Genomic DNA, 19,973 nt, shown 5'->3' with positions numbered 1-19,973 from the left:
GGCCTGAGTCACGGCGGAGGGGCGGAAGTAACGGACGGGCTCGGGCCGCGCGCCGCGCCTTATTTAGTCAAGGAGGCCGCGGATTGGCCTGCGCACCGAGGGGCGGCGGCGGGGTCCCCGCACTCGCCGCCTGCAGGTAGGGGTGCGGGGCGCCGTGTCCCGCGCCGGGATTTTTTTTTTTCCTGATTTGCAGCTGGGCAGCTCCAACCTCGCCCAAGGTCACTCCAGGGCCGGCCTGCACCAGGGGACGGTGACACGGGGCGTCCGGGGCGAGGATGGGGGGCGGGCCGGAGTTGGGGTGCGGCTGCCTCCCCGCGCAAAGACTGAAATGGGCGCTGCCCAGGCCGCCCCACCTGGGCGTCTGCTCAGAGCGGTGCGGTGGACGGGGAGCCCGGCGCGAGGCCTCTGCTCCCTAGAGCCAGGGTCACCGTCTCTGCGTGCACCCCAGGCTGCGGCCCACCAGATGTCGGGGACCCTCGGGAAGGGCGGGGTCGCTCTACCTCGGGTTGGCTGGGAGGTGCAGTTTTCCCCACAGGAACCGGGAAGTTTTCCTGCCCTGAGCTCGCAGGCGGGTGGGCCGGTGCACTGCGTTGCTGCGGAGCTACAGCCACACCAAGGCCATGGGTGGGTGGGCGCCCTGTCCCGAATCCCTGGTGCCCAGCCTGGGGCTCTGCCCTGCACACAGTGGGCAGCCTGTGACCCGCCAGCCCAGGCCCAGTGCAGGCTTCCCCGTGCTCCAGCACCCCTCTGCAGGAGTAGCCATGCAGGGATGAGTGGACAGGTTGGGCAAGCTCATATGCTGGCACTCAGAGCAACGGGAGAGGGCGCAGCATGGCTCCCCAACGTCCTGGGGGCTGGGCACAGACATACCCAGGCCCCCAGTCTCGGCCTCAGCCTGCCCTTTCTGCTGCAGGACTTGGGGGGAGTAGACTGGACACTGGCACTCCTCGGGTCAGGGCAGCGGCGGCCGCTTGCCCCCAGCACAGCCCCTGCCCAAGAGCTGTACTGGTGTGCAAGCCAGCTGCTGTGCCCAGGCAGGAACTGGGCAGGCCAGCCGTGTCTGTGTGGCCATCTGGGGAGAGAAGCAGGAAACGAATCTGTCTATTGTTCTTTCAGATAAATAAACGTTTAAACAAAGTGTTGGAATGTGTGTGAGGGAGACCTGGGCCGGGGATGGGCAGCTAGTGTGTGTGTGTGTGTGTGTGTGTGTGTGTGTGTGAGGAACGGGCAGCTGGGTGTGTGTGTGTGTGTGTGTGGAACGGGCAGCTGGGGTGTGTGTGTGTGAGGAACGGGCAGCTGGGGTGTGTGTGTGTGAGGAACGGGCAGCTGGGGTGTGTGTGTGTGTGTGAGGAACGGGCAGCTGGGGGGTGTGTGTGTGTGTGAGGAACGGGCAGCTGGGGTGTGTGTGTGTGTGTGTGGAACGGGCAGCTGGGGTGTGTGTGTGTGTGTGTGTGTGGAACGGGCAGCTGGGTGTGTGTGTGTGTGTGTGTGGAACGGGCAGCTGGGGTGTGTGTGTGTGTGTGTGGAACGGGCAGCTGGTGTGTGTGTGTGTGTGTGTGTGAGGAACGGGCAGCTGGGGTGTGTGTGTGTGTGTGTGAGGAACGGGCAGCTGGGGTGTGTGTGTGTGAGGAACGGGCAGCTGGGGTGTGTGTGTGTGTGTGTGGAACGGGCAGCTGGGGTGTGTGTGTGTGTGTGTGTGGAACGGGCAGCTGGGTGTGTGTGTGTGTGTGTGTGGAACGGGCAGCTGGGGTGTGTGTGTGTGTGTGAGGAACGGGCAGCTGGGGTGTGTGTGTGTGTGTGAGGAACGGGCAGCTGGGGTGTGTGTGTGTGAGGAACGGGCAGCTGGGGTGTGTGTGTGTGTGTGTGGAACGGGCAGCTGGGGTGTGTGTGTGTGTGTGTGTGGAACGGGCAGCTGGGTGTGTGTGTGTGTGTGTGTGGAACGGGCAGCTGGGGTGTGTGTGTGTGTGTGGAACGGGCAGCTGGTGTGTGTGTGTGAGGAACGGGCAGCTGGGTGTGTGTGTGTGTGTGTGTGGAACGGGCAGCTGGGGTGTGTGTGTGTGTGGAACGGGCAGCTGGGGTGTGTGTGTGTGAGGAACGGGCAGCTGTGTGTGTGTGTGTGTGTGTGTGTGAGGAACGGGCAGCTGGGTGTGTGTGTGTGTGTGTGTGGAACGGGCAGCTGGTGTGTGTGTGTGAGGAACGGGCAGCTGGGTGTGTGTGTGTGTGTGTGTGGAACGGGCAGCTGGGGTGTGTGTGTGTGTGGAACGGGCAGCTGGGGTGTGTGTGTGTGAGGAACGGGCAGCTGTGTGTGTGTGTGTGTGTGTGTGTGAGGAACGGGCAGCTGGGTGTGTGTGTGTGTGTGTGTGGAACGGGCAGCTGGTGTGTGTGTGTGAGGAACGGGCAGCTGGGTGTGTGTGTGTGTGTGTGTGGAACGGGCAGCTGGGGTGTGTGTGTGTGTGGAACGGGCAGCTGGGGTGTGTGTGTGTGAGGAACGGGCAGCTGTGTGTGTGTGTGTGTGTGTGTGAGGAACGGGCAGCTGGGTGTGTGTGTGTGTGTGTGTGGAACGGGCAGCTGGTGTGTGTGTGTGTGTGTGTGTGTGTATGGAACGGGCAGCTGGTGTGTGTGTGAGGAACGGGCAGCTGGGGTGTGTGTGTGTGTGAGGAACGGGCAGCTGGGGTGTGTGTGTGTGTGTGTGTGTGTGAGGACGGGCAGCTGGGGTGTGTGTGTGTGTGTGTGAGGAACGGGCAGCTGGTGTGTGTGTGTGCGTGAGAGAGGTGGCAATGGGCAGCTGGCTGCTTAGTCAGCTGCCCAGCTCCCAGGCCCTGACTGACCCCGGATTCCCCTGCTTAGGTTCTGGCTCTCCCGTGGGCCCCACAGAGCCGCTGCCTCTTGTCCTGTGGGCACTGCCTGTCCCTGCGTCCTAGAAGGGACAGCACTGGGCAGTTTCCAGCCCAGCTCAGTCAGCTTGGTTGGTGCCCAGGCCAAACAGGGCTGCAGTCTAGAGGACCCCAGGCTGTGGGAAACAGACCCTGTGCCATACAGGCCAGCCCCCTGGGGACCCTCTGTTAGGACCCCAGCACCCACCTCATCTCTGGGTGCCCCTGTCCCGGACCCAGCACGGCCAGGGCAGAGGCACTGTAGTCCCCAGCCAAACCCCAGACGATGTCCAGCTGCAGCCATGCAGGTCACGCCTCCTGGTGGCCAGGAGGTAGGAGGGGCGGGGGACCCCCACCCCACTCCAGAATGCAGGGTTTGGGGGGGACATCCAGCTCTCCCAGGTTGGACTGCAGGAAAGGCAGGGAGGGAGATGGCTCCGTGCCACCTTCTGGCACCTCCCACTCGGCCCGGGCTAGGTCCTGCCTGGCACGGCGTCCCCACCTCGGGGTGCCTGTTTGCGATTGCAAGATTGCAGGGCTCAGGGCGGGGTACAGGTCACGCCTGCCCGGGCCTGGGGCCGCGCTGGGGAGCGGGTGCCCCAGAGCCACCGTGCCATCCTCAGGTGAGCCGCCAGGTGGCGCGGGGATCGGGTGTGCCACGCTGAGTCACCGCGGCCGCCTGGCGGGTGGGGAAGGTGGGGTGTGCACCCCGGCCAGCCCAGGAGCAGAAGCTGTGCGGTTGGCGGCGTCAGCCTGTGCTGCCTCCTGGGCACAGCTGGTCACACCTGAAGCACACAGCAAGGCGGTGCCCGCACACACACCTGTGCTCCCTGCTGGCCCCGGGAAGGGTGGGGACCAACAGGTGTCCTGAGCAGTCACTGCTCACTGACCTGGGTCTCCTGTACAGGGGAGAGGCCGCCCAGGCACTGGCCATGCTTACCAGCTCACCTTCATCTCTTTCCCGCAATTTCTGTTTTCTATGTTGTTTTTTTTCCTGTTGTTCTATTTAGACATGTCTGTTAATTATGTGCTGCCTTCTACATTAATTCTTTAATCTTATTTCTTTTATATCTCTTTAATTTTTTCACTTATTTATTTTTATTGCAAAATCAGATATACAGAGAGGAAGATCTTCCATCCAATGATTCACTCCCTAAGTGGCCACAATGGCTGGTGCTGTGCTGATCTGAAGCCAGGAGCCAGGAGGTTTTTGCAGGTCTCCTACATGGGTGCAGGGTCCCAAGGCTTTGGGCCGTCCTCGACTGCTTTTCCAGGCCACAGGCAGGGAGCTGGATGGGGAGTGAGGTGACTGGGATTAGAACCGGCACCTGTATGGGATGTGCTAGTCCCTGGCGCACTCAAAGTGAGGACCTCAGCTGTTCAGCTATGGTGCCGGGCCCTCTTTAGCTTTTATTTATTTATTTATTTTATCGGAAAGGCAGATTTACGGAGAGAAGAGACAGATCTGTGTGCTGGTTTACTCCCCAGGTGGCTGCAATGGCCAAGCTGAACTGAGTGGATTCACAGCCAAGAGCTTTTTCCAGGTTTCTGAAGACTTTAGGGACTCTCTGGCTGCCTTCCCAGGCCACCAACAGGGAGCTGGATGGGAAATGGGCCACCTGGACACGAATCGGTGTCCATATGGGATCCCGGTGCGTGCAAGGCGAGGACTTTAGCCATGAGGCTGCCTTGCCAGGCCCAATAAAAATAATTGTTAAAAAAAGAAAGTCCAAATGATGGCAAGCGACAGGACGTGCTACCATGCTGCCCTGTCACCCGACCAGTAGCACGGGGGCTCCCGCCACAGGAGCCCAGGCTGGGCTCGTCGTCCTGAGCTCTCGGAGTGCACAGAGTCCCCAGTCCGTCCCGCCTGTGGCTCCAGCCCCTAGCTGCAGTCAGCAGGGCTGGCTCCCCCACCTGGGATATGGGCTGGGGGGGTGCCTCTGTCCCAGGACCCCAGGCAGTCCCCCAGTCAGTGCAAGAATCTCCTGGGAGACTCCCTATCCTGCAGCAGGCTGGCAGAGACCCCTCTAGGTTCTATCCTGTGGCCCTTGGGGGCTTCTGATCTGAATGGGCCCGGGGGCTTCCAGCAGGGTCTAGGGGCTTCCAGACCCCCTTCTCACCTTTCCGGCTCCGCACGGGGCCGCTCCCTTCCTCTGCCAGCTATAGCCCCACAGGCAACGTCCAGGAGACCACACGGCGCTCTGCTGGGAGATCCCAGGTCCCTACAGGGATTCCTCACTGCCAGTGTGGAACCCGTTACCCTAAACCAGGGCTACAGCCCCGTAAGCTGAGCCAGTCCGACGTGAGCACCGCATGGCCCCAGCCCATGTAATGGAACCCTAGCTGAGTGCTGGCATGAAAAACTCATGAGGTAACCGGACCGCAGCCACGGGAGCAATGCTGGGGCCAGGCCCAAGTGCCTGGCACTTGAGAGCTCGGCTGTGCCCGCGTGCCGGGTGGCCTGGGCCGAGCGAGGATGGCAGGCTGTGTAGGCGAGGCCCCACGGTCCCTCTGTTCCTGTTTCCAGGGCTCAGGGCCGGCACAGCAGGAATACCTTTCCTGGCGGGTACCCCAGGTACCTAGTCGCCATGGCAGCAGGCATCCTGCTGGCCCCAGAGGTTATGTGTGGGTGGGGGTGTGGACACACTGAGGGGAGACAAGGTCCTGCCTGGCACGGCGTCCCCACCTCAGGGTGCCTGTTTGCAATTGCAAGATTGCAGGGCTCAGGGCGGGGTGCAGGTCACGCCTGCCCGGGTCTGGGGCTCCTGGCTCCGGTCCCACAGAGGTGGCCAGGAGTGTCCACACGGCCCCAAGAGGGGGTTGAGGCTCAGGCCCCAAGCAGCCCCTCGGCAGCATGAGGGAAGGCCCTGTGTGTACGCCCAGTAAGGATTATTCAGTCGTTCATGTAGGTAAGTGGAAGGGAAGCAGAGATCTTCCATCTGCAGACTTCCCAAGTGTTGCAAGAGCAGCCGGGCCTAGACCAGCCCTAAGTCAGGAGCCAGGCAGCTGCTCTGGGTCCACTGCATGGGTGCAAGGGCCAGGCCTTCGGGTTGTCCTCTTCCGCTTTCCCATACCATTAGCAGGGGCTGACCGGGATGTGGAGCAGCTGGGGCTCAGGATGCCCCTGGAGGATGTGGGCAGCCCAAAGGGCAGTCTAACCCATTATGCGACCACATAGGCCGCTCATAGCAGACTACTGGCTTGGGCATTGGGGACTGGCATCATGCATCACAGAGGGCATCCACCCCCAGCCCTGGCAGGAGGGGCAGTAGCTCTAGGGGTGGACAGGGCACTCCCACTGCCCAGGGCCTGGTGAGGGCTTTGCCCTGGCAAGGGGCTCCAGGGGGCGGTGCATAGCCTGGCCCTGTGTGGAGGGGCACAAATAGATGCACCCCCACCACATGCACGCACACACAGCAACCAGGCCCCAGGCAGGCAGATGGGCAAGAGCCTGTGAAGGGTCCTGGGGCTTCCCATGCCTGGGTGCAGCCCACGGGCCCCTACTGGCAGCTGCTTCTGGCCCTGCGACTGGGAAGCGGCCCGGAGCCAGACCCACTCAGCGCCTGGCGGCTGCGTGGCTCCCACAAGGCTGTGCCAGTGCCACTCAGCGCTAATGAGGCCTTTAGGCTAATGGGCGGGTGGAGCAAGCCCGGGCGGGTGGAGCAAGCCCAGGCGGGAGAGCAGGCGGGCATGGGGGCTGGGCAGTGTCCCCACCTGGGACTGCCCCCATGGCACACAGACCAGAGGGGGGTCTTCAGGTGCTTGGCCTGTCTCCCCCCACCCATCCCGTGCTCCAGGCCTGCCCTCACCACTGTGCGCTGCAAGAGGTGGGGGAGACGGCCTGGGGGTGTGCTCTACAGCCACCCACTCTGGCCCCCAGCTCCAGCCCCTCGGTGCTCCTGCCTGCTGACCACTCAAGCTGGTCCTGCTCCTCACCCATAGCATGGAGGGTGGAGAAAGGGCCCCCAAGCCTGCATCCACCTGGCTCTACACAGGGCCCAGCAGGGCCATGGGAGCCCCAGAGACTGTGGCGGGATGTGCTCTGCACCCCCGAGGGACCCAGGGTCACTCGTTGGCGAAGGCCTGGCATGGGCAGCTCCGTTCTCACCCTCCTGCTCCCTGCCCTAGAGGCAGGAGTGGGAGACAAGGAGGGAGAAAGCAGCTCCTCACCCGGCTCAGGATGCGCAGGGTGGAAGTGGGGGCCAGAGGCAGCCCACTCCAGCTCCTCCCCGCTGCCGACCTCCCGTCGGGCTGGACTCCCAGGGTGGCTCCAGGAACTGTGGTAGACTGGGCCCCAGCTGCCCCCTGCTGGGAAGTGGCAACTGCAGGGGACCACCCCAGGCTCGGGGAGGGAGCTCCGTGTTCACTGTCAGGGGTTCCAAGGTGCTCAGCCTGCAAGGAGGAGGCCCTGTGCCAGACATCAGGGAAGGAGTGTGCTATGGGCTGTAGGCGCATGGGCGATGCTCCCGGCAGCTGGAATCAGAGAAGTAACCGGATCCCATGAGGGTCTGGCGGCCGCCAGGGGGAGGGCTGTGATCGGGTTGCCGCGGCGTTTTCCACCGAGGAGCTGGGCCGGGCTGGGAGCCTGTGCGGCATGCCTGGGGGTCCTGAGGAGTCAGCCGCAGCAGAAAGGGGCCAAGCCCAGAGGCACAGCCCTCACGAGGTGGGACCTGTGGTCTGCCCGTGTGGCCAGCAAGGACCAGGAGTGACTGGCCCCCCTGGGGCTCCGCCTCGGTGCCCCCAGGAGAAGCTGAAATCCAAGCTGGGGGTGAAAACAGGCGGCCACTAAGCCGCTGGCTCTGATCCGCCCTCCCCGCCCGCCCCCTGCCGCCCTCTGGCCATGTAAGAGCTGTGGCCAATGCTTAGAGGCGCAGGTTCATGACACCGGCCGGGCCTGGGGGCTGTGGGCCAGGCGGGCTGAGCTGGGCCGTGCTGCGCGTGAGCGTGGGCAGGGCAGGGCAGGGCAGCCAGGCACGGGAGCTGGCCACGGGAGCCAGGCAGCCCCAGGATGCCGACCAACGGCCTGCACCAGGTGCTCAAGATCCAGTTCGGCTTGGTCAACGACGCCGACCGCTACCTGACGGCGGAGAGCTTCGGCTTCAAGGTGAATGCCTCGGCCCCCAGCCTCAAGCGGAAGCAGGTGTGGCTGCTGGAGCCTGACCCCGTCAGCGATGCAGCCGTACTCTTCCGCAGCAGCCACCTTGGCCGCTACCTGTCGGCTGCAGAGGACGGCCGCGTGGCCTGTGAGGCGGAGCGGCCCGGCCGTGACTGCCGCTTCCTGGTGCTGCCGCAGGCGGACGGGCGCTGGGCACTGCAGTCGGAGCCGCACGGCCGCTTCTTTGGTGGTGCGGAGGACCAGCTGTCCTGCTTCGCCACGGCCATCTCCGCCACTGAGCTGTGGACAGTGCACCTGGCTATCCACCCGCAGGCACACCTGCTGAGCATCAGCCGGCGGCGCTACGTGCACCTGTGCCTGCAGGAAGACGAGATGGCGGCAGACGGTGACATGCCATGGGGCGTGGACGCTCTGCTCACCCTCATCTTCCGAAGCCGCAGATACTGCCTGCGGGCTTGCGACAGCCGCTACCTGTGCAGCGACGGCCGCCTAGTGCGGGAGCCTGAGGCCCATGCCTGCTACACGCTGGAGTTCAAGGCGGGCAAGCTGGCGTTTAAGGACTGCGACGGCCGCTACCTGGCACCTGTGGGGCCGGCTGGCACGCTCAAGGCTGGCCGCAACACCAGACCTGGCAAGGATGAGCTCTTTGACCTGGAGCAGAGCCACCCGCAGGTGGTGCTGCTGGCTGCCAATGGCCGCTACGTCTCCGTGCGCCAAGGTAGGCGTGCGTGGGGCCAGACTCCGTGCTGGGCAGCCTGGATGCCGTTGAGGGGAGAGCCAGCCAGGTGGAGGGGCTGTGGGGCCTAGGACAGGCAGAGCCAGGGGCCAGTAGGGCAAGACACCAGCTACTTTCTGGAGGAGGGGGGGTGCAGGGCAGGGGCCTAGGTAGCATTGCCCCATGTGGCTACAGGAGGTGTGGTCAGCAGGCAGCCCTCCTAGCCCCTGGCTGTGTGGCCTAGCTCTGCCCCCTCCCGGTCACTCACTGCCTGTCAGCTGTGTGGCACAACTGTGAGCAGTGCCTGCTTGCCCATGTAGAAGCCGAGCCGAGTCACACACCACAGAGTGGCCTGGTACCCCCTGATCCTGGGGCTCTGCAGCCTGGCAGAGAAGCCTGGGTGCAGGTTCCCGCAGTGCGTCCTTGGGTGCCTGTAGGATGGCACCAGTCAGCTCAGGCCCAGGTGCTGCGTCCTAGGGGCAGGGGCCCATTGTGAGCCCTGCACAGCCAGCTCAGGCCCAGTCCCCTGTGCATGAGCGTCTGTCCTGGCTGCCCCTTTCCTGGGTCAGGTCACTTCCCGTCATGCTGCTTCCTGGGCTGGGTTCAGCGATACAGGTCAGGGAGACAGTGGGTGTGGGAAATGTCCGCTCCGTGGACTGTGGACACAGGCCAGTGACATACAGTGTCTGCTTGCATAGCCTGGGTGCGCTGGCTGTGTCACCCTGATGCTGGTGGTGGGACAGGCAGTGGTGCTAGGGTGACAAGTGGAGCAAGGAGTGGCGATGGTGTCTGTGGCAGTGGCCAAGGACAGTGGTGGGGACAGCATGGGAGGCCACGGTGAGCCATGGTTGCTCCTGTCCAGCCTGTACCTGGCGTGGTACTTGCAGGAGGAGTGGCCCAGCAGCACCAATCAAGGGCAGGGCTGATGGGGGACCAAGGGAGGGATGGGGTGGGTGCAGCAGGCAGGGTAGGGGTTGGGCACTGCCTATCCCTGCCTCCTGGGGGATCCTGAGTGCCCACCTGGCAGCTCCCCCTCCTCCATCACGTATGCTGAAGACAGGAACAGGGCCTACTGCCACCTGCCCAGGTGACCGGAACGCTGGTGGCGTGCTCTGAGCTGGAGCCAGGGGGCCTGGGCACTTGGGCAGGACCAGCGAGCTCCATTCTTCCCCCTGGGGACCCCTCTAGGGTCAGCTCTGATTTCAGCTGGCATTCTTAGGGCCAGAGCGAGTTGGGGGCAATGTCCTCCTTCTCCCAACACTCCTGATCCTGCCCCCCCCCATTCCCTGAGCAGAACCCTCCTGCCTCTTCTGGGCGCAGGTCCCACTGCCTGGCCAGCTCCCTCCTAAGGAGGGGCCAGTTTCCACCAGGGGAAGGGACACATGTCCAGGCTGGAGGAGGCACCTGTGGCAGGGCAGCCTTGGCCTGGGGGAGCCCTGCTGGGGACTTGCCTATCCCTCACTGCCCATGGGACCCACACAGCTGTAAGGCCAGCAGGGGCTGGGCCCCGGGTTCCTGACCACTCTCCCCTTCCCCAGCCTGGCACCCAGGGCCCAGTTGCCATGGAAATGGGAGTGCGGTGTGTATGTGTGTGGGGGGCAAGCAGCTGCAGTCCACTCCCGCCCCCTCTTGGGAGCAGCGGGTGTGAGACCCTCAGCTGTAGTGACATGGCCAGCTGCAGGTGGAAGGACACCCCCCAGGGTGCACCTGCGGCTTAGGGGCACTATAAATAGAGCAGAGGCAAGCCGCTTACTGACCAGCACCCTGGGGGATTTGCAGGCACGAAGGGCCTGTGCGTCAAAGCTCCCTCGGGCACTGTGTGCCCAGTGGCAACCCTGGACACTTCTATGGAAGACCCTCTGCCTGCTCCAGGGGTGGGGGGCACGCCCTGGCCCCAGGGGTTTCTCTTCTCCTCCCGGCAGGGGTCAACATCTCAGCCAATCAGGACGAAGAACTGGACCACGAGACCTTCCTGATGCAGATTGACCAGCAGACCGCCAAGTGCACCTTCTACTGCTGCACGGGGGGCTACTGGAGCCTGGTCACGCACGGGGGCATCCAGGCTACGGCCACGCAAGTGTGAGTGCGCCCATCCCGCCCGCACCTGCCCTGCCCCTCACGCCGGCCGCTCACCCGCCCCTGCCCCTGCAGCTCGGCCAGCACCATGTTCGAGGTGGAGTGGCGCGGCCGGCGAGTGGCGCTCCGAGCCAGCAATGGGCGCTACGTGTCCATGAAGAAGAACGGGCAGCTGGCGGCCACCGGCGACTTCGTGGGTGAGGCTCCCCGCCGCTCGGGGAGGCGGGACGGCCCGGGCGCGGGGACCCGGCCCCACACGCCCTCTCCCACCAGGCCCGGACGAGGAGTTCACGCTCAAGCTCATCAACCGGCCCATGCTGGTGCTGCGCGGCCTGGACGGCTTCGTGTGCCACCGCCGCGGCTCCAACCAGCTGGACACGAACCGCTCCGTCTACGACGTGTTCCACCTCAGCTTCAGCGACGGCGCCTACCAGATCCGAGGTGCGGCCGCGGCGGGCCCGGGGCGGCGGAGGGGCGTGCGCGCCGCCCGCCCACACCGTGCCGTCCCCCCACAGGTCGCCGCGGCGGCTTCTGGAACACGGGCAGCCACGGCAGCGTGCGCAGCGACGGCGAGCGCGCCGAGGACTTCGTGTTCGAGTTCCGCGAGTGCGGCCGCCTGGCCATCCGCGCCCGCAGCGGCAAGTACCTGCGCGGCGGTGCGTCGGGGCTGCTGCGCGCCGACGCCGATGCGCCCTCCGAGGCCGCGCTCTGGGAGTACTGAGGCTGTGCCTGCATTAAACCCGTCTGTCCCGCAGCTCGCGTGGGCTCCCTGGCCCGCAGGGGCACCCCTGCCTCAGCACCAACGCCGGTCCTGAGCTCCCTCCTTGGGGTGGAGACCCCTTCCCTAAATCCCCCAAGTCTTACTGTAGCCCTGGGAGGACCTGGGGACCCTCCAAGGAAGTCCAGCGGGCAGGGAAGGCGCAGTCCAGCAGCTTGGTCCGCTGAGGGACCAAGGCGGCTGCACCCTGGGCTTCCACTGTGGCATCTGTGAACAAGGCAGGGCCATGGGCCTCGGCTGCCCCCTGGTGCAGGCGGGGTGTTGGCAGCGCCATGTTGTGGCCTCCTCAGAGCATCCAGCAGGGTAAAGCTGGCTGACCCTGCCAGGAAGAACCCCTGCCCACTGACTGGAGGGGACGCTGCGCCTGGCTGGAGGCCAGGGAGGGCTCAGGTTGCCCCGATCTGCAGGGTCCCCTGTGGGTCCAGGGGTGCAGGCCTCCTGGGACCCCCACTGGGCCCAGGTCACAAGGCGCAGTGGCTTTAGAGGGAGCTCAGGGAAGAATCAAGAAAAACCACCACAGTGTGAACTGACAGGAAGTTCCCTTATCACACGAGGTCACAGTGCAGGGCAAGCACCAAGGGGCACGTGGAAGGCCCCCCTCTCGTCAGGACAGCCCCCAAACCAGGGCCTTGCCTGGGCAACAGAAGACAGGGGAACACAAGGCTCCCAGGGCGACGATCCACCAAGTGACCGGGGGACAGTGCACAGTGGCGGCCACAGACCACAGAGTGGCCAAGAGAGCGTGGATGGGGCTGGCCATGGGACCACATCCCAGTGGGCAGTCGGGTCCAAAGGGCAGCCACAATAATCCTCACAGATGCACCGGGTGGCCCAGCCCTGCTCCTCCTCCTCACGGCCTCCCCGTCCATTCTCAGCGCTGCAGTGAGGCCCCTCCATTTGTGGCTCCAGCTGACGACTGGCCAGTCTGGCGTCCTGGGCTTCTCTCTGTGACACAAGACGTGGCCAAAGGCCATGGGGGCCAGGGGCTGTTGGCTATGGGGGCTTGTGGGCCGTGGGGCCTGGAGGGTCGGGGGCTATGGGCCGTGGGGGCTGTGGGGGCCTGGAGGGCTGTGGGGGCTATGGGCAGTGGGGGCTGTGGGGCCTGGAGGGCAGGGAGGGCTGAGGGCTGTGGGGGCCGGGAGGGCCGGGGGCAGGGAGGGCTGAGGGCTGTGGGGGCAGGGAAGGCCGGGGGCAGGGAGGGCTGAGGGCTGTGAGGGCCTGGAGGGCCGCGGGCAGGGAGGGCTGAGGGCTGTGGGGGCAGGGAAGGCCGGGGGCAGGGAGGGCTGAGGGCTGTGGGGGCAGGGAAGGCTGGGGGCTGTGGGCAGTGAGGGCTGTGGGGGCAGGGAAGGCCAGGGGCAGGGAGGGCCGTGGGCCATGAGGGCCGTGGGCCATGAGGGCCGTGGGCTGGCAGGCAGCTCAGAGCAGCACAAGGCTGGGGTTACGCAGCTGTCCGTACACCTCCAGGAGCCGCTGAGCCGCTGTACAGGCACCGGTCTCGTCCTCCGTGCACAGCTGGTCGCGCAGGACCTGCACCTCCCGTAGCAGCATCTGCAGGGCAGGGCAGGGCTCAGGCCCCAGGGGACAGCCCTCACACTGGCCCCTGGAGGCGGTGCCTCACCTCATGGTTGGCGTGGATCTGTCGTAGGTACTGCACACGAAGCTCAGGGGGGTTGGAGCCCCGAGCAGTCTGCTCCATGACCATTGCCTGCGGACACAGGGAGAGGCCCCAGCGGTGCTGGCCACCTCTGCCTTGGCCCCCACCCCACACCCTCACCTTGCCCTGGGTTCTATCCAGGGACCCCACCACACTTGGCTCCTGGGGAGCTTGTCCAGCTGCCAAGGCCTAGACCACCATCCCTACTGCGCACAGAGGCCTGGCACTGCTTCACGCAGCTGTCTGCCTTGGGGCAGAGAAGCCAGCGCCCACTGAGAGGAGCCCAGTTCAGCCCAGGGCCTGAGTGCCCTCAGGTGCCCGGAGGGGCAGGGTGTAAGCAGAGCCCGCCTGGTGTGGATGGAGAGGAGGCCCGACCCCAGGGGCTGGGCCATGACTGAGCCTCTGGGGTCCCTGTGGGCTGCAGAAGGTGTCAGGTGACAGGCCACCCCAGCTGCCAGTTCTCATGCAGTCTAGACACTCACAGTCACTGGAACTCTACGCCTGCTCCTGAGTTGGGAGGAGGGGCAGGGCCTGTGCTGACAAGCAGCCCACCGCCCTGAACAGTGCATGCTGGCTCCCGTGGCCACCCCACGAGCTCACACGTCAGGGGCCCACATGGCGCCCGGCAGTGGGCATTGCCTCCTGGCTGGGACAGGCCAAGTGTGGGGTACCACAAGCCCAGGTCCCTGGGTGTGGCTTACATCCAAGAACTTCAAGCCCCAGCCAGTCACAGGCATGACGGAGAGGTGACAGGTGATGGGGGCTGACTGAGCTCCAGGGAGACGCTGGCCCAGGAAGGGGTTCTGAGGCCTGGGTGCTACGGGCGTCCCCCCAGCAGGGAGCCCCAGGGCTGCAGAGGCCTGGCAATCATGCTGCTGCTGCTCGGGGAAAACATGGGCTTTGGCCTCCCTTGAGTCCCCAGCCATGGCCGCACTCCTCCCCTCCCGCAGTGCCACGCACCTGCAAGCGGCTGGTGACAGCATGGTGTGTCCGGCACAAGCTGGCCAGGGAGGAGCACTCTAGCTGGATCTCCACAGCCTCGATGGGCCCTGCTGGGCTCAGCTCCGTCAGGGCCACCTGCAGACAGTGTTGCTGGTGGGGTTTGGGGACGCAGGCCGGCAGCATCTGAGGCCTGGGGTGTGGGGACCCCAGAAGCCAATACTTGATGACCCCTTGGCTGCTGCAGGGCAGGGAGCGGGCTCAGTTGAACCCCGACCTTTGTGGGGTCTCCTCCAAGCAGCGGGAGGGGCCTCAGCTAGGGCTGGTGGCCCAGTGACCCTCCCACAGCTCTTGGCACACTCATATCACCTGGATAGGCCTCGGTGCCTGCAGGGTCCCAGGGCAGGAAGGTATGCGGGTGGCAGGGCTGAAGTGGCTCAGGAGATGCAAGACGCCCTGGGCAGGGCTTTCTGTGTCCCCACCAGGGCTGTGGGCCCACCCAGGGCGGGCTGGGTCGGTGCATCTCAGCCCGGTAGCTCCCGAGATCCGCACCGTGGCCCAGCAAGTCCACTCCGAGAAACCCCAGCTCCCGGGCCCTGCTTGCCTCACGGACGATGAGGTGGACGTCTGTGCCGTCGGGGGCCACTCCTTGGATCGAGGACAGTGTCTGGGCCCTCACGGCCTCTGCGGCAGGGTTCTCAGCCAGGAGCCACCGCAGTGTGGCACAACTCAATGAGCCACCTGCAGCAGAGACCAAGGGTCAGGACCATGAACGTGACAGGAATGCCCACTGAGACTGCCCAGCTCCCGCTGGCAGCCCGGAGCGCACCAGCCACAGCAGCCACGCTGCCACCCATGCTGCGGCCGTGCTGTCTGGCACCTGGGGCAGGCAAGCGGGTCGTCCCAGCGGCTCCACGGGGCCTACAAGGGGAGGGCTGGCCTGTCCACCAGCTCTGAGCCACAGCTCCACTGACCTACACCCCCAGCCTGCAGCGCGGTCCTCAGCAGTTCAGCTGACACCTTGACGGAGGCCACCGACGGGGGCAGGTACTTGGCGCGCAGGGAGGCAGGGCCGGCCAGCTTGCCCGCCCTCTGGCAGGACTCCAGGAAGGTGTCCACGGGGTCAGGGCCCGGGCCGAGCAGGCTGGGGGCGGCAGGCAGGCCGGGGAAGCGCAGACACTGCAGCACGTCCACCGTGTGTCTACCCAGCGGCAGGCAGACGCCACCCTGCTCACGCAGCACTGCCAGGGGCCCCGCGGCCGGACAGGGCTCTTCCAGGGCGTCCTCTGAGGCCAGGGCCTCGCCCAGCACCTCCCGCAGGCTGTAGAAGAGCGCGCAGGACACGGTCATTGGCAGGTCCAGCTCCCCGCTCTCGCTGGGGCCCAGCTGCAGCGTCACCTCTCGCCGCCCACTGGGGCCAAGCCGGGGAATGGGGACGGTGTAGGTGATGGCCGAGCTGACCGAGTCCAGGGCCAGGGCTGAGGAGCAACTGAGCACCTGCACGCACAGGGTCCAGCCCTGGTCCAGGTGGAAGTGGCTGCTATTGTACAGCTGGCAGGTGGCCGTCAGCATGTCCTGCAGGTGCAGGCGGCTCCAGCCGGCTGTGATGGTGCAGGAGACTGGCCGGGCGCCCTCGGGGCTCGAGAGCAGGGCACAGCTCACGTCCATGGCCTCGTGCAGGCTGGCCAGGGCCTTGTTCCGCTGCTCCAGCGCTTTTTTCAACAGTGACACTCTAGAGAGAGCAGGTTGGATGGGGGTGGGGAGGGGGCCGCACCCTGAGCCTCCGCCTGGGTCCCCCTAGGCAGCAGGATGCATGGAACCTTGCCTGGGTGGAAGCAGAGTGGTAAGGCCATGCCCCCATCCCAGCCCAAGCAGCCCTCCACTATAGGCCCAGCTGCTCACCGCTCGGACACGCTGCCGATCCCACAGAGAAGTTCCTTTATTCTCCGACCCATGTCCGCCCTGGCCACCCGGGCTGGGCCAGCCTCCTTGACGTCCAGGGCCAGGCTGCAGGCCATCAGGCGGCCCTTGGTGGACAGGCCCAGGAGTTTGGTGCCACCTGGTGACCGACACACAGAAGGCCCAGTCAGCAGGTGGCAGCCCTGGCATCTGGCAGCATCTCCCAGCTGGCACTGAAGGAAGATGCCACCTTGGGGCTGAGGCTGGGGTCTCAGGAGACCTGGGGCATCCCCACCAGCTGGTAATTGGGGTCGATGGTCAGGTCAGCCTGACGGGGGCCTCCACCCCTCCATTCCTCCCATCCCAATCCTGGAGCACAGGAAGGCCGCCTTGGCGCCATGGGGCCTTCCTGTGAGCTCCCCTGCTGCCCTGAGAAGCCCTGGCACCTACCTCCGGGGCTTGTGTGCAACACAGAGAGCGCCACGGCGCTGCAGATGCTCAGGCCGGTTGGGCACAGCAGTGGGGGCAGGCCTCCTTCAGGCCATGCGCGGTCCATGCGGGCACTGGCGTTCCCAGCCAGGTCCACCTCGCAGAGCTCAGTGGGCGTGCTGTAGTACAGGCGGCTCTGCCTCCTGCTGGCAGCACACAGTGCGGGCCCTGGCAGGCAGTACTCCTGCACCTCGGGCACCAGGCCCCCCGCCTCATTCCAGCTGGCCCGGATGGCTAGAGTTCGGCCGTGGTGGCCAAGGGCCACCAGGCAGTCAGCGGGTGCGTCTCCTGGAGGCAGTGCGTCCCCTGCGGTGTCCAGGGCCTGCGCCTCAGTCCTCAGGGCCCCCAGGAAGACGACAGGCTCCTCGAGGTGATGGAGGACCTTGACCAGGGCCTTTGGGTCCCCGGGAGCCGAGTGGGAGGTGACCAGGGCCCTGAGGACCACCCCGCAGAGCTGGCCGTCAGGGAGGCCGCAGAGGACCACCGGGGACTCGAGGAGAGTGGCGTCGGTCCCGAAGAGCAGCCCAAAGAGGGCCTCGGCCAGCACCAGGTGCGCGCAGGCCCCGGGGCCTGGCAGGCACGCCCAACGCAACACGGGCAGGAACTGGGCCTCCTCGGGCTCCCCGGCCAGGACCGGGGGCGCGCAGGGTGACAGTGCCACTTCGCCGATCCGGGCGTCCCGCTGCAGCTCTTGCCCCGGGCAGGGGCGCTGGAAGGCCTGCAGCGTCCACCCGGCGGGGCTCTGCTCCAGGGCCAGCAGCACCTCGTCCAGCACCGCGAAGGCGCGCAGCCCCTCGCCAGGCAGCACGCAGGCCTCCGGGCCCACGGGGATGACCGGGGAGGGGAGCTCGCCGTCCCCGCCGTACTCGCCCGCCGGGTCGTCCTGGCTGCCCGATCTGCGAGGACCACAGGGCCGAGGGTCAGCGCGGCCTTGCTGACCGGGGCAGCAGGGGGCTGTCCCCGGGCCCAGCGGGGCGGCGCTCACCTGCCCGGGCGCTCCAGCGGCAGACAGTACACGCCCTCGCGGGCGCACAGCACGTACAGCGCCCTGCGCGGCGCCACGAGCTCCAGGTGCCACACGCGAGCCGGGAGCTGGAAGACGGCCTGCGGGGGACAGGCGCTGGGGGTGGGCTTCCCGCCCGCCGCCCGCCGCCCGCCGCCCACCACCGCCGCCCACCACCGCCGCCCGCCGCCCACCACCGCCGCCCACCACCGCCGCCCACCACCGCCGCCCGCCGCCCACCGCCCGGCCCACCACCGCCCGGCCCCGCCGCGGCGCTCACGGTCAGCAGCCCGCCTTCCTGGTCGTACACGTAGACGAACTCGCTCCCGGTGGAGACGAAGATCTCTGCCTCGTGGCACACGACGCGGGGCTTGCCCGCCGCCAGGCCCCCGAGGGGGCAGCGGAAACCCGCCAAGTAGCGGACGCGCGGCTCGGGGCCGGCCATCGCGCGGGGCGCCTGCCAGACCTCCGCCGCCTCTGCCGTAAAGCGGGGCGGCGTGGGCGGGGTCGGCCGTGAGTGGGCGGGGCCGGACCGGCCGTGAGTGGGCGGGGCCGGACCCGGCGTGGTCGGCCGTGAGTGGGCGGGGCGGGACCGGCCTGAGTGGGCGGGGCCGAACCCGGCGTGGTCGGCAGGGAGTGGGCGGGCCCTAGCCGACACTGCGACCCCGCTGGACCTCCGCTCCTGGACCCCGGCGGCTCCCGCCCTTCGCACAGGGCGCCTTCTGCAGTCAGGGAGAGCGCAGGGCGGGTCGGGAGCACCTGGACTCCAGAGCTTCGGTCAGGTGCCCGCTACCTCCGGAGGAGCTGTGAACGCGGCGAGGCCCAGAGCCAGGCTGTCTGCTAGGCCGCTGGCCAGGTCCGCGGGCCGGCTACCCCCGTGGGATCCTGCGAATGTGCACCGGGGATGCCGCTGCGTGGGAGATGGGATGGACCTCCAGGCCTGCACCTGGCACAGCCTTGGCTGTCTGAGGAAGAGGGCAGTGGGGAGACGCGGAGGCCGTGCACACAGGGCCCTTCTCCAGGGACCCACTGCCTCCCACCAGGATGCTGAGAGTGATGCCCTCCGCAAAGAGGACAGAGCCACAGCAGCCCCCGGACGCTCTGTGATGGGATTCAGGCCCACTGGCCAGGGCGACAGAACCCAGGGCACACTCCTCCCCCTTGCAGCCTGGTCATGGGCCTTGTCCACCCCTTGACGGTGTCACCTGGCTGAAAGGCGGCAGGTGGGTGGCCTCCCAAGAGCTGTGCCTGCAGCAGCTCTGCTCTGTTCTTCCATGGGGGTGCTGGGTGGAACAGGGAGCCGAGGCACAGAGGGCCCCTCCGCAGCAGACACGGGTGGCCCAGTCGGCGCAAGGAAACACGACACGGGGCAGCGCGGGCCTTCCGGCGCCTTTATTGGGTTCCACTGCAAGGCCGAGGTCACTGCGTGCAAGCAGCCCCCGACACACACCTGCGAACGCCAAGGGGGGCCACACGCAGGCACCCATGTCCCAGAGGCGGCCACGCCAACCTGACAGGTGCTTTGCCACCTGCCGAGCGTCCTGCAGCCCAGGGGCCCGTGATGAGGGGTGGGCTGGAGCGGCCGTCTGAGCCACTCGGCTTTGGGCAGAGAAAGCCAGCCCAGAGCAGAGGTAACAGTCCCCCTCAGCGGCAAAGCACATGAGCCAGGGACGCCAGGACCAAGAGGAGACGGTGGCCATCAGGTCTCAGGGCAGCTCAGGGAGCAGAGGGGGGCTGCAGCCTGGGCGGCCACCGAGACAGCCCTGGGCACCAGCCACCCTCCTTGCCCAAGCCATGAGGTGGGTCTGCAGTGGCCCCGTGCCTAGCGCCATGAGGGCTGGGCCGGCCTCTCCTGCAGGTCGTTAAGGCAAAGAGGCGCACAGGTGCCACAGCACGCACACGGGGGCCCAGGCCCAGTGGAGCCAGCCTGGCCCTGCACCGGCTGTGCCCCTTTGGCAGCCAGCAGCTGCCTTGCTGGGCCAGGGCAGCGAGGGAGCGAGCGTGGGAGCACGTGTCGGGTCTGAGCAGTGCCCCCAGAGCTGGTGCCTGCCGCCTGCCCTGGGGCTCGGTGTCCTGGGGCTCGGTCCGCATCTCAGGCACTGAGGTTACTTCAGAGCGGAGCCGGCTGTGCCCTGCGAGTTGTCACCTCCTCAGGGCTGCACTGCAGGGACGCAGCACACACCAGGCTCACGCCCCGCCAGCTTTAGCCTAAAAAAATAAATAGAAGTCTTCTGGGCAGGAATTGTGGAAACTGTTATTACAACCGACATGTCGTTCATGCTGCCTGGTTCCGGGAGTGGCAGCGCGTCAGCCAGCCTGGCCGCAGACGAGCCCAGGGATCTGACCGGAAAGGCAGGGTGGGACAGGGAGCAAGAGCATCAAGGGGTTGGGTGAAGAAAGCGGGGGAGGGGGCAGCAGCCCTCTGGGT

The 19,973-nt window shown here is 66.4% G+C and overlaps 2 protein-coding genes across 2 annotated transcripts; one reads left to right on the top strand and one right to left on the bottom strand.

Annotated features, from left to right (window-relative positions):
* The first annotated feature begins 7,884 nt into the window (after nt 1-7,884).
* Nucleotides 7,885-11,518, top strand: FSCN2 (fascin actin-bundling protein 2, retinal). Its single transcript, XM_004592849.2, has 5 exons — nt 7,885-8,710; nt 10,630-10,786; nt 10,859-10,980; nt 11,057-11,224; nt 11,299-11,518. Exons 1-5 carry the CDS (start codon nt 7,885-7,887, stop codon nt 11,502-11,504), a joined length of 1,479 nt encoding a protein of 492 aa, XP_004592906.2. The 3' UTR covers nt 11,505-11,518.
* Nucleotides 11,519-12,929: 1,411 nt separating this feature from the next.
* Nucleotides 12,930-18,037, bottom strand: FAAP100 (FA core complex associated protein 100). Its single transcript, XM_058676300.1, has 9 exons — nt 17,826-18,037; nt 17,528-17,646; nt 16,504-17,438; nt 16,057-16,213; nt 15,129-15,886; nt 14,759-14,895; nt 14,176-14,292; nt 13,180-13,266; nt 12,930-13,109 (listed from the first exon to the last, which is right to left on the bottom strand). The coding sequence occupies exons 1-9, from the start codon at nt 17,988-17,990 to the stop codon at nt 12,978-12,980; spliced, it is 2,607 nt and encodes an 868-aa protein (XP_058532283.1). The 5' UTR covers nt 17,991-18,037; the 3' UTR covers nt 12,930-12,977.
* Nucleotides 18,038-19,973: the final 1,936 nt, after the last annotated feature.

Source organism: Ochotona princeps, chromosome 17 (genome assembly GCF_030435755.1).
Source record: "Ochotona princeps isolate mOchPri1 chromosome 17, mOchPri1.hap1, whole genome shotgun sequence".
Lineage (NCBI taxonomy): Eukaryota > Metazoa > Chordata > Mammalia > Lagomorpha > Ochotonidae > Ochotona > Ochotona princeps.
Note: the sequence above shows the minus strand (reverse complement) of the source record. Positions and strands in the feature narration are given on the sequence as shown.